The 14,186-nt window shown below is 41.0% G+C and overlaps 1 protein-coding gene and 1 long non-coding RNA gene across 2 annotated transcripts in view; one reads left to right on the top strand and one right to left on the bottom strand.

The window, feature by feature from the left end:
• Positions 1-1,627, bottom strand: part of LOC117523748 — a 23,535-nt gene extending 21,908 nt beyond the window's left edge. Inside the window, exon 1 of the long non-coding RNA XR_004564606.1 lies at positions 1,448-1,627. This is a non-coding gene — a long non-coding RNA (uncharacterized LOC117523748). The remainder of the gene's footprint in view (positions 1-1,447) is intronic.
• Positions 1-14,186, top strand: part of LOC117523747 (gap junction alpha-5 protein-like) — a 21,131-nt gene extending 6,945 nt beyond the window's left edge. Inside the window, 7 exon segments of the mRNA XM_034185359.1 lie at positions 3,021-3,134; positions 4,623-4,787; positions 9,508-9,792; positions 10,983-11,048; positions 11,125-11,273; positions 13,601-14,012; positions 14,015-14,186. Of these exon segments, the coding sequence (XP_034041250.1) occupies positions 3,066-3,134; positions 4,623-4,787; positions 9,508-9,792; positions 10,983-11,048; positions 11,125-11,273; positions 13,601-14,012; positions 14,015-14,086 (1,218 nt within the window). The 5' untranslated portion in view covers positions 3,021-3,065 and the 3' untranslated portion in view covers positions 14,087-14,186.

The raw sequence follows: 14,186 nt of genomic DNA, 5'->3' as shown, positions 1-14,186 counted from the left end.
CTGTGAGTATGTTCACATTCTGATGTTTTTGTGGATATGAACACACACACACACATACAGACATGCAGATACAAACATTGGTGTTACAGAGAAAGTACATGAGAGAGCGCATGTGTGTGTGTGCATGTGCACTCTCACAGTGACATTATTTACAGCAGATGTCAACTTTTCCTTCCCCACAGACAGTCAGAGGGGAGTGTGGGAACCAAGTCTGAGTCTAAACTAAGACGTGGGTCCAGATATTTTTATTAGTGGAGTCAGAGACGGGATGTAGGGAAAGTCACATGGTCAAGACATGCATGAAGCAGTCAGGTTCCAAAAACTATGAGATTTACTTGGCTGGAAGCAACCCACCACAGAAATAGTTCCTAACTGAGCAACTATATATGGGTGATTCTTAGACTACGGGCACTTATTATGTCCTTTGATCATATTGTATGAAAAACAGAAAAAAGGGGAAATTTCACACTTTTATAGTTATCTTTACAATGAAAGTGTGTTAAGAAATTTGTTCTAGTAGTCTATGATGACTTTTTCACCTTTTTTTAGCATCATTATATGCAAATATTGCCGTTTTGTGCTTGTCCCACACCCAGACTTTTGATCTTCAATGATAAAAATGAATGGTAAAGTAACGTTTTTTCTAATGTTTTAAAATATCTCTGAATAAAATATCAGTAAAATAATCAAAACATAATTGGGGTATTCAATGTCATACAACTGTTGTGATTTTTTTAAACAAAATGTAGTTGTCCCACACTATTGCCGTAATTTCCACCACAACACTGTAATGTCCCTTTAAACAGTTTGTATGAAAGATTGTTTGGGTAGTTTCTATGGAGATAAACAGTGACATCAGAACACATGTATATAGCGCCAAATCACAACAAACAGTTGCCCCAAGGCACTTTATATTGTAAGGCAATGGTGTGGTGGAAATTACATTTACAAGGCCAATAGTGCCCGTAGTTAAAGAATCACCCATATATAGTTGCTTAATTGCTCAGTTGCTCAATTAAATTGGATAATTTAGCAACATTTTAGATGCATTTGTTTCTCACAAGATGAAGCATTAAATTATGCTTGTCATAAATGTTGCACGTTTGAGACCGAGCCACACAAATTAATTCGTTATGACTCTGTGAGATCACAACGTCATTGACATTTGATTATTTCTGTCCAAAATGAAACCACTTTATCTTCAACCAACACTTTCACAATGTTTGATACACATGGGCCCCATGCTGTTTGAGTTATGTCCTTGAGTTTGACAAGGTCACCTAAAGCCAATGGTCCCGTAACCAATAAAAAGTTGATATGTGACGTCAATTTCAGTTAAATTTATAGGGTGCCAACTCACGACAGCGTCGTCTCAAGGCGCCTTACACAAAACAATTAAAAACAGTTCAAAATGAGTTTAAAAAAAAAAATAAAAAGCACAATTAACCCTTTCATGCATGAATTATGAGAACCTCATTCAAGATTTTTTTTTCCAAGGCGTTTTGTATTTCTCTTTTGGCATGAAATTAACTGTGCAATTGAAATTTTTCTTGTGTACCTATTTTTCATGGAATTGCAAACATGTCCACTCAGCTGGACACCATGTGTTTGATCTTTGAACCACAGAAATTTTGAAACAGAAATGATATATTGTGTGAAAATGATGAACAGACATTAATTTACATCACAATAACAAACACCAAATGATTTACCCCAAAAAATTTAACATCAGACCAGATTTATCAAGGACAGCAAAATTAGGGTAAGTACATGTATTGCAGTTGAAATATAGCCCGTGATGCATGGCGTCCAATTTAATGGACATGTGATTAATTGCAAATTTCTCCCAATTCAAAATAAACATCTGCAAATTTTAACAGTTATATTAATCTTGGATGTTACTTGCTGCTAGTTCTTTTTTTTTTTTTTTTACCTGTAGGGGTGTTCTGCTATAGAAAGATTTGCAATATATTCCTCGAGCATTGAGCATTTCTGGCCTCCCATCGGCCATCTTGGTTTTGCATTAAAAAAATTGCACGTACCATGACTTGCCATTAGGTGGAAATGTATGGGATGGTGCGCAAGCATCCACTATGTTTGCTGATATGCAACTATAACAACAAAACCCATGCGTATACAAGAGAACAGCTTTTGAATAGCTGTCCACTGCAGTGACCACTATGCATGAAGGGGTTAAAAGATTAAAACAAGCACTATAAAAGAGTAAAAATGAAAAAGAATTAAAAAACAAATGCTAGCACAATATTCTAACCATAGGACAGAGTGAATAGATGTGTCTTAAAGTCTGGTTTTAAAAGTCTTCACAGTCCCACCGTCTAATTGACGCTGGGAGACCAGTCCACAGCACAGGGGCACGATGAGAGAAAGTCATTTGGCCCACAGACTTTTTGTTCACCCTAGGAACACAGGTCCTGCATCCTGTGAACCCAAACCCCGGGCCAGTACATAGGATTTAATTAATTCTAAATAGGTCGGTGCCAGTCCATGAATGATTTTATAAGCTAACAGCAGGACTTCATATTAGTGTTTAATAGTAGTCATAGGTTCACCCCCTAAACTACGATAAGTTTAGTCCAAATCAGAAGAAAACTCATTTATTTCATGATAGGCACAGGACTGAAAACAATACCCTCACATGCCTGACTGTGCACAAGTGTAATATTTGTATACTAACCAGACTAAACACAGGAAAAGGAAGACGGATCTAAGACTCACCAATGTGTGATTTTATCATCTATTGATGAAACAGTAGAGGGTGTGTTCCCTGCTGAAAATTTCATTTGTTTATCCAAAGCTTCTAGGATTTACTGCAAGGCATTCTGGGTAAAATACTGGAAGTGGGCAGCAATAGAAAAGGGAAAACAGACACGGCAAAAAAAAGTAATGTTCCATCTGAAAAATCTTTGTAATTTCAGCATTTTTTTTATGTCACAACAAACCAGATATGTAATTTTCGAGGATGAATGCATCACAAAGTTTGTTGCAAATATGTTCCTCAGGTTTTGTGGGTGGGCTTTAAATCCTATATTGAGCTGTGATTGGATATGGCAGACTGGAGCCTACTGGGGAACTTTCTGGAGGAGGTACAAGAACATTCTACCTCTGTTGGCAAGGTAACACAACACACTGCACACATCAGATGAATACACGATTTGTGAAAATGTAACATTTTTGCACATTTCCAAATAATCCATTCTTTTTGCATTTCATAACTATATGTCCAAGTGACCTTATTGATCAAATCAGAAAATTACAGAGGAGCCTGTGGATCATCACTTTGATTGTGATTGTGATTTGATTGTGACCAGCATTTGCCGCCATATTCCGTGGTCAAAATTTTTCTGACAATTATTTTCATTGATAAATGAGATTTTGACCATTAATAAAGCAACCAACAACTATTTTCTTGACCAAGATTTAGTTGTGTTTTGTCATCCTCTGCAGAGAAAACGGCAGCGCCCTCTGTGTGTGTTGCTGTCTGAGGTTTTCTGTCCCAGACCACATTCCTGCTCTGGCCATGCATGCATGCTGGTGCACGAGATTCCTGGTTGTGCATATTGCGTGCTCGTTACAGAAACAAGCCAGGCATGACTTATATTCCCATGTGATCAGAAGGTATCCAAATAACATAATTTTCTTATGTTTTCTCAATTACAAACATACACTGAAAAGAAAAGTCTGTTGTATTTATGTGATTTAAATGTGATTTAAATATATTACTTGCACATGACCAGAAAACTTAATTTGCCCAAATAACCCAGTTTTCTCATGTTTGTAATTGAGAGAACTTAAGAAAATGATGTTACTTGGACACATTCTGATCACATGGAAATGTAAGTCATGCATTATTTTTTTCAGTGTCCCTCCCTGCATTTATAATGTGACAGCAGTACTCACTACTCAATGCATAGCTGATGATTTTTTTGCAAACTGGCATCAGTAGCAACATTCAAGATATTCCTCCAAAAAATAACATTCAAAGGCTAAAAATGCCTTTGACCAAGATGGCGGTTGGCTGGCTGTTCTCACTTTGAGAACAATTAGATTTGCTGTAAGGCTCCAGCTGCCGTTCCTTCTCTTTGATGTGTAGGAGGGATGAAGAGGAGTGGCCGAGGAGGGAAGCTTTATTTTTTGTTTGTCCTAAAGTGTGCAAAATCTAGTAGCAGGAAAAAAAAAAATCATTTATAGCATTTTTAAGGGGGTCATATTATACTTTTTTTTTCAGCTGGTCTGATAGCTTAAAAATAGACATTAAAATAACCAAAAATACCATTTAGACAATGAGAAATTACCTGTTTTTGTACCTGTCCTTTTTGAAAGTTGCTGGCCACACCAACTCTCGTGAGTTGTCTTTTAGAACATACAGACAAGGATTGATGCAGCATAGAAAAGTGCATACACACCACTCACAGTGCACAAGTTAAGAACATTTCTACCCACATTCATACATCCCGGTTAATCTCTGTGATGTGTCCAATGTGTTGCTACATAGCACATTTAACACTTGTTGTGATGGATAATTAATGCTGTTTTACAATTAAAATAAAACATCCAGACAAACACTGTTTATGTGGGTTTGATGTGTGTTTTATGCTGCACAGGTGTGGCTGACCATCTTGTTTATCTTCCGCATCCTGGTACTGGGGACGGCCGCTGAGTCGTCATGGGGTGATGAACAGGAAGATTTTAACTGTGACACTGAACAACCAGGCTGTGAGAACGTTTGTTACGACCGAGCATTCCCTATAGCGCACATACGATACTGGGTAATATACAAGTTCATGTTGTACCAGTTCAAATGTCCCTGGATTATTGTAAAGTGAAATTTAGCCAGTTGGTCATACAGGGTGGAGATTTGGTGACATAAAGTCTTCTTGCGGGTCCAGAACTTGTTGTTAGTGCAGAACTAAACATCATCATATGTAATATCACAACTGTTCATACAAATCAGAGACCAGCTCATTCAGGTCTGGGAGCATGCATTGGTGCCATGCGTCACCACATCCAGCACACCACAGAACTAATGTGGGTCCTGGATGGAAAACACCCAAGCAGACCACTGATCCATCCCCAACTCCAAAAACAACCATCTATCTGTCACAGCCAGGTAATATGTAAGTGTCCCTTTGACCTGCTATTGTCATTGCCAAACACCTCTGACCAGCAAACCCAAGACTCTATAACCTCTTTCCAGGCTTTTAGCCATCTCAAAGGCACATCTCAAAGGACTGAGAGGCATGAATCCCTCGTCTGCGTTGTGACTCCTGGATAACGGATCAAGTAGTTAATTGCTTGTTAGGGTAAAATACAGTCGGAATTTTGTGTACCCTGTGGCCACTACAGTAACCATGAAGATCCAACAGGAACCCTGCACATGAGATGGGTAACGGCGCTCTGGTGAAACTAGAAATCCTCAATGGCGGACCAGACAAAGGATGTGATGGATTGTCAACTAACACCTAAACTAACAACTAAAGCAGATGAAGGCTGCAGTAGGTCCTCAGAACCCCATCATCTGTTGTTTCCCAGCCATTGGATCAGACTAAGGATCTGTCAGGGACTATATACAGTAGTGTTCAGAATAATAGTAGTGCTTTGTGACTAAAAAGATTAATCCAGGTTTTGAGTAAATTTCTTGTTACATGGGAAACAAGGTACCAGTGGATTCAGTAGATTCTCACAAATCCAACCAGACCAAGCATTCATGATATGCACACTCTTAAGGCTATGAAATTGGGCTATTAGTAAAAAAAAGTAGAAAAGGGGGTGTTCACAATAATAGTAGTGTGGCATTCGGTAATAATAGTAGTAATAATAGTAGCATCTGCTGTTGATGCTACAAACTCAAAACTATTATGTTCAAACTGCTTTTTTAGCAATCCTGTGAATCACTAAACTAGTATTTAGTTGTATAACCAGTTTTTCATGATTTCTTCACATATGCGAGGCATTCATTTTGTTGGTTTGGAACCAAGATTTTGCTCATTTACTAGTGTGCTTGGGGTCATTGTCTTGTTGAAACACCCATTTCAAGGGCATGTCCTCTTCAGCATAAGGCAACATGACCTCTTCAAGTATTTTGACATATCCAAACTGATCCATGATACCTGGTATGCGATATATAGGCCCAACACCATAGTAGGAGAAACATGCCCATATCATGATGCTTGCACCACCATGCTTTACTGTCTTCACTGTGAACTGTGGCTTGAATTCAGAGTTTGGGGGTCGTCTCACAAACTGTCTGCGGCCCTTGGACCCAAAATGAACAATTTTACTCTCATCAGTCCACAAAATATTCCTCCATTTCTCTTTAGGCCAGTTGATATGTTCTTTGGCAAACTGTAACCTCTTCTGCACATGTCTTTTATTTAACAGAGGGACTTTGTGGGGGATTCTTGCAAATAAATTAGCTTCACACAGGCGTCCTGTAACTGTCACAGCACTTACAGGTAACTCCAGACTGTCTTTGATCATCCTGGAGCTGATCAATGGGTGAGCCTTTGCCATTCTGGTTATTCTTCTATCCATTTTGATGGTTGTTTTCCATTTTCTTCCACGTGTCTCTGTTTTTTGTCCATTTTAAAGCATTGGAGATCATTGTAGATGAACAGCCTGTAATGTTTTGCACCTGCGTATAAGTTTTCCCCTCTCCAATCAACTTTTTAAGCAAACTATGCTGTTCTTCTGAACAATGTTTTGAACGTCCCATTTTCCTCAGGCTTTCAAAGAGAAAAGCATGTTCAACAGGTGCTGGCTTCATCCTTAAATAGGGGACACCTGATTCACACCTGTTTGTTCCACAAAATTGACGAACTCACTGACCGAATGCCACACTACTATTATTGTGAACACCCCCTTTTCTACACTCAACAAAAATATAAACGCAACACTTTTGGTTTTGCTCCCATTTTGTACGAGATGAACTCAAAGATCTAAAACTTTTTCCACATACACAATATCACCATTTCCCTCAAATATTGTTCACAAACCAGTCGAAATCTGTGATAGTGACCACTTCTCCTTTGCTGAGATAATCCATCCCACCTCACAGGTGTGCCATATCAAGATGCTGATTAGACACCATGATTAGTGCACAGGTGTGCCTTAGACTGCCCACAATAAAAGGCCACTCTGAAAGGTGCAGTTTTATCACACAGCACAATGCCACAGATGTCGCAAGATTTGAGGGAGCGTGCAATTGGCATGCTGACAGCAGGAATGTCAACCAGAGCTGTTGCTCGTGTATTGAATGTTCATTTCTCTACCATAAGCCGTCTCCAAAGGCGTTTCAGAGAATTTGGCAGTACATCCAACCAGCCTCACAACCGCAGACCACGTGTAACCACACCAGCCCAGGACCTCCACATCCAGCATGTTCACCTCCAAGATCGTCTGAGACCAGCCACTCGGACAGCTGCTGAAACAATCGGTTTGCATAACCAAAGAATTTCTGCACAAACTGTCAGAAACCATCTCAGGAAAGCTCATCTGCATGCTCGTCGTCCTCATCGGGGCCTCGACCTGACTCCAGTTCGTCGTCGAAACCAACTTGAGTGGGCAAATGCTCACATTCGCTGGCGTTTGGCACGTTGGGGAGGTGTTCTCTTCACGGATGAATCCCAGTTCACACTGTTCAGGGCAGATGGCAGACAGCGTGTGTTGTGGATCGAGTGGCCCATGGTGGCGGTGGGGTTATGGTATGGGCAGGCGTCTGTTATGGACGAAGAACACAGGTGCATTTTATTGATGGCATTTTGAATGCACAGAGATACCGTGACGAGATCCTGAGGCCCATTGTTGTGCCATACATCCAAGAACATCACCTCATGTTGCAGCAGGATAATGCACGGCCCCATGTTGCAAGGATCTCTACACAATTCTTGGAAGCTGAAAATGTCCCAGTTCTTGCATGGCCGGCATACTCACCGGACATGTCACCCATTGAGCATGTTTGGGATGCTCTGGACCGGCGTATACGACAGTGTGTACCAGTTCCTGCCAATATCCAGCAACTTCGCACAGCCACTGAAGAGGAGTGGACCAACATTCCACAGGCCACAATTGACAACCTGATCAACTCTATGCAAAGGAGATGTGTTGCACTGCATGAGGCAAATGGTGGTCACACCAGATACTGACTGGTATCCCCCCCCAATAAAACAAAACTGCACCTTTCAGAGTGGCCTTTTATTGTGGGCAGTCTAAGGCACACCTGTGCACTAATCATGGTGTCTAATCAGCATCTTGATATGACACACCTGTGAGGTGGGATGGATTATCTCAGCAAAGGAGAAGTGCTCACTATCACAGATTTCGACTGGTTTGTGAACAATATTTGAGGGAAATGGTGATATTGTGTATGTGGAAAAAGTTTTAGATCTTTGAGTTCATCTCATACAAAATGGGAGCAAAACCAAAAGTGTTGCGTTTATATTTTTGTTGAGTGTACTTTTTTTTTTACTAATAGCCCAATTTCATAACCTTAAGAGTGTGCATATTATGAATGCTTGGTGTTGTTGGATTTGTGAGAATCTACTGAATCTACTGGTACCTTGTTTCCCATGTAACAATAAGAAATATACTCAAAACCTGGATTAATCTTTTTAGTCACATAGCACTACTATTATTCTGAACACTACTGTATTTGTCGGCGTGCAAAGATGGCAGCGCGCACGGATGCAGGGGCTTTTAGCTCTCCAAGTTGGTGCTTGTTTTTCTTACTCTTTGTGCATATATTCTTCGAGTTTTGTAAAGCGACCCACAGCTTCAGCTAACAGCAATATGATTCCACAGTTGTATATAATTCTCGTTTTACATTTTACTTGGTCCACATTTTATTTTACCTTATGTTTAAATTAGGTGTACATATACTCGGAATAATTTACCATTAAATTTCACAATTTTTTATATTGGCTAAAAATTACTCGCACCACGGAAAGCACCTTTTTGGAGTTGCACTCAAATCTCGTTATAATGCAAATTACAATGACAATAAAGGCGATTGTGATTCTGATTAAACAAACCCACGCATAGGTGTCTCTAGATTGATGCAGACCTGTCAGAAATAGTGCACGTCGTGACGGGGCCTGTTCAGTCATCTCCGCATCCACCATGCCATTCAAGAATCGATCAAGAGACAACCCTCCTCATCACTGAGGGATTGCAGTGACAATATATCTGATGGCCAAGTCCAGGAGGTGAGTGAAAACCTGGATTTTAGCCTTGATCCAGGATAAGCACAAACCCATAGACTCTGACTCCTTGCTGAACTTCTCAGCTGCTCCAATCGACCCCACAAAGATCACAACATCATGCAAAGTCAAGATCAGTAAACCTTTCCTCGCCACCAAAGGCACCTAAACTGCTGGTCTTCACAACTCTACCTACCGATACATCCATGCATAGTCTTTGATTACACAAAAATAATACCTGATTCTCTGGACACCCGATTGGATTTAACACATCAAACTGTTTTTAATCCAGGTGCTTCAGATCGTCTTTGTTTCCACTCCCAGTCTAATCTACATGGGCCACGCCATGCACACGGTTCGCAGAGAGGAGAAGAGGAGGAACAGAGAAGAGGAGAGAGAAAAGAGGGGAGTGATGGAGGCAGACCCAGGAGGAGGAGGAGGAGGAGGAGAGGAACAGGAAGTGGAAGACGAAGGGGAACAGGAGAACAGGGACGGTAGATCAGGAGGTCGAGTCCGTCTAAAGGGGGCATTGTTGCAGACGTACATACTAAGTATTCTGATACGCAGCATCATGGAGGTAATTTATTAAAGTAATGCTAGATATATTTGTGTGTTTATCTATTATTTTGTTTTCTTTGCTATTTATTACTTTACTTAAATGGTTGTAATCTTAGTTTGATATACTTTTAGTCTGTTATTTGTTTAAATGTGTATGTCAAACTGGGTTGAACTGGTTTCACCACTTAGAACAAAGAGATTCAAGTTACAATATAAATCATGTCCGGTTATCGCGCGGGTTATGGGCATGTGGTGGGACCTTCCTCGAATGCCCACAGGGACCAATGAGGATGGATTTTGTGAAATAAGGTCCGCCTTTGTCATGCCCATGTTGTGCTTTTAGTCCATTGTTCGTGGTTCTTAACGAATGGATCTCCTGTGAGAGAGTTCTTCAGAATCCAGGCCTGTTTTTCCACTGTGACTTTGAATAAATTTAAAAGTGTGAAAAAGTTTGACTTTGTACTTTGTGAGGGACAGTGTTACAGTAAGAACCAGGTAGAATTAACAGTAACATTACTGCTGTCCCTACCAGTACTGGTAATAATACGACTACATTAATAAAACTAGTGTCTATCTTGGCGAAATTGAATATTAGCAGTGGTGGGCCTAGTTACGCTAAAAGTTAGCTTGAATAACCGCTAATCCGCTAACTGAAAAGTTATCTGTGAACTCTAAAATTTTAATATGCGGAAGACATTCCCAAATAAATGTTTAGCTCACCAAGATCAGATGGTGATCACTATAAATAATTAAATGAACAAATGAAATTAAGCAGTATTTTACATTAAACATACAGTTTACTCACAGTGTACAAAGTATTAAATGAATGAGAAATATTAAGAGATAAAATACACACAGGAAATAATGGTGATGCTTGTTGCCTTTGCGCGCTGTGTCGATGGCGCTTATTGGATTAGTGTGTAAGATCAAACAGGAGCAAACATTGTGATTGGCAAATGCTTTTGACAGTCAAACCTTTGACATAAATTTAGTTAATTAAATTAAGTGGAATCTAATTGGCCTGCTAATGGTTTTCAAAGTTAGCTAAAAAGCTAATCCACCAAAAACCTATTTAGCTTTGCTCATTAGCTGTTAGCTGATTAGCTTAACTATGCCCACCTTTGGATATTTGTATGTTATGATTGCTCAAACATGAGTGTGAAAGTTAGTTTCTGGTTCATAAATGTTGCTAACTAACCGTGTGTGCAGGTGGTGTTCCTGTGCCTGCAGTACTTCCTGTATGGAATTTTCCTGAATCCTCTCTATGTGTGCAAGGTAAAAGCACAAACGAGTGATTGGATCAAACCTCATATTTTGACGTTTGGTTTTAAACTGCATCTCTTCCTTGCAGGCATGGCCATGTCCACATCCAGTGAACTGCTACGTGTCCAGACCCACTGAGAAAAATGTCTTCATAGTCTTCATGCTGACTGTGTCCGCCGTGTCCCTCATCCTCAGTGTCCTTGAACTCTATCACCTCGCTTGGAGGCACTGCTGCAGGTAAGAACTCTTCAGACTTCAGACTCTATTCTCAAACTTTAAATGGGTAAGAAGCCCGGCTCGCTGGCTTGGAGCCGGGCGTGGAATGCGAGCCGCCTAGTGGGCCACTTTTGGTAAGCAGAACTGGCGCTGCAGGATGAAGCGCAGACATCTTTACTGATCCCAAAAAAGGGCAATTACATTTACACTCCAATTACCTCAGACAAGATACAGCAATTAATCCACAATTATTACTTGTTTACCGTAATAATGGCACACATCAGAATTAAAGACAACACATATACATTTGACACTGTTTATGTGCACTGAACTTGAAGTAGTCCGTCTTCCGAATTGAGGCAAAGTGGGTGAAGGCCGCAGCAGGAGGGGCCCGCGTCGCCCAGCCTGGGGGTTGAAGGCTGCAGCAGTAAAAACTGCACTGCCTTCGAGGTGGCAAGGAGGGTGGGGGGAGTGGAGAGACACGGGGGGGTAATAGGGATGGAGGGAGGGAGACATGCGTCATGTGCAGATGAAATAAATTTCTGTCAATTTCTGTTCATGTGTGTGTAAAGTCTGATGTTGCTAGGCAACAGCAGGCTGTGGAGGGGGGTAGATGAGAAGGGGAGGGAGGTGAATTCCTTCACCAAGACTGTAGATCCTTCTGGGGGAAGAGCAGGGAATTTGGCCTTCAGGAGCCGATAAGTCTGCCATGTTGATGTTTGGCGGAGAGATACAGAATTCTATTTACTGCACCCCTGACCATCAAGAGTCCAAATTTCTGAAGAATATTCTCTGGTCCTCAGTAGTACATTCCTTTGCAGTGCAGTGATTTGCTCCAAGATTGAATCCATTTTGCGTTTGAGTTCAAGAGTTCACGCAGTCTGAGTTTACACAGCTTTGCCCAACTCATTAATTATGACGGACTGATGAGGGGACAAAATTCTGGAAGCAGCCATCTTGCTAATATTCCTGTGGGTCAGGGCAGCGCACAAACCAATCAGCACCAAACCTCCCACCATAAAAGCGAATACGAATTAATCCTCAACGTCTTCCACAGAGAGTGGAGCCGCATGTCACACTCCATTCTCTCAGGCGTCGAGAGCAAAGCCCGCTGGGTAGGTTCCATCAGGGCACGCAGGGTCCCCAAACCCTGATCTCCTTGTCAAAAACAAATGCTATCAATGGTATTGAGAGACCAGCTGATCAATTCCATAGTTAATCCAATCATAATTTGAAGAATTCACAGTCTGGTGAAGCTGGGACTTTGAAGGTCGGAGCAGAGATAGAGAGCAGAAAGGAGGAGGGGAGAGGGGAGGAATGCGACCATCCTTGCCGGAGTCCCAAGCTGTACCTAACTCTGTTCAATTCCTGGAGAGGAAGGCAAGTTTGCAAAAACATACTGCATTCATCTTCTGGCATTTTTTTTTTTTTTGCAATGCTGATTTTGTACAAACCCAACAAAATCAGTCCCGTAGTAAAGCCCATAGCTACATATTATATTTTGCAGGGGGTATATATGGTCCCTTTCAAATTACTGTTAAATCAAGTCTATCATAGTTTAAATTAACTTTATTGTTGTTGAACATCTTGATTTAACCATTTAACAGTGTGGAAACTGCGATGGCTGGAAGAAGACGAGACAATTTCCCACATTAATGACACAATGGAGTGTCGTCTATTTTTTTAGATCAAATTTAAAAACTCACACTTCAGAACAAAGTTTGGCACTACCCATAAAAACACAGCAGTACACATCAAAGGGACTACATGGTCTTTTATTGTGGCCAGCCTAAGGCACACTTGTGCAATAATCACGCTGTCTAATCAGCATCTTGATAGGCCACACCTGTGAGGTGGGATGGATTATCTCGACAAAGGAGAAGTGCTCACTATCACAGATTTAGACAGAGTTGAGAACAATATTTGAGAGAAATACGGTACATGTTTTGTATATATAGAAAATGCTTTAGATTGTTGGGCTGAGCTCATGAAAAATGGGACCAAAAACAAGTGTTGCATTTATATTTTTGTTCAGTGTAGTTTAAGTGTTTGTTAAACCTGTGTAGATCAAAGACGAATGTGAGGCATGTTTAATTTTTGTCAGTGCATTGAGGTCAAAGGAACTCCAGTGCCAAGGATACAGTTGGAAGTAGGCAGTTTGACCATAACAAGGATGAAGATGTTCCTATCAAAATACCTGTAGACCAGCAATATGACAGTCCGAGTTTCAGAAAGAGTTAAGATCTTTTGGAGTTCAAGACACTGTTGTTGTACGGGGTTTTTTAAGCAAACATGGGTATTATACCCTTCAGATCTGCTAGCTGACTTTTTCAAACCTTCTTTTGCAGGCGGTTCTTCACCAAGAAACCTGCCACCCTGACTGATGCCTCACTAGTCCGCCAAATCTCGTTATCTCTTCCACCACCGTCACCTCCTCATCCAGAGTTTAGCCACTGTGTGATTGGCTCCTCACACTTCCTACCGCTACCCTTCCCCAACCACCGATTGGCTAACCAGCAAAACTCCGAGAACATGGCTACGGAGAAGCACAAATTAGCCGCTGTGGAAGAGAAAACCCTTCTCCATATGCAGTGCTACACGTCTGGATGGCAGAATACTGAGCACAGTCTGATGCAAGACGGCGGATACCTGAGCAGCAACTCTCACTGCTACAGTCCAGGAAGTACAGGAATCAGCTGCGCGCAGATTAAACATGGCGGCCCAGACATGCTACTATGCTCCAATGGAAGTGTATGTCAAACAAAGACAAACGAAGACTTAGCAAAACTAGTGGGACAAGCAGCCGAACGCGGGCCAACGACCTCGCTGTTTAGCAACGGGGCAGTGATGGACAGATTATACACACCTGCTGTATGAAATGATTATTGATTTCTCATTTAAATGTGCACACATATAGACTGACAACGGCCTCTA

This window comes from Thalassophryne amazonica, chromosome 13, assembly GCF_902500255.1.
Source record: "Thalassophryne amazonica chromosome 13, fThaAma1.1, whole genome shotgun sequence".
Lineage (NCBI taxonomy): Eukaryota > Metazoa > Chordata > Actinopteri > Batrachoidiformes > Batrachoididae > Thalassophryne > Thalassophryne amazonica.
This window is presented reverse-complemented; position numbering and strand designations above follow the sequence as displayed.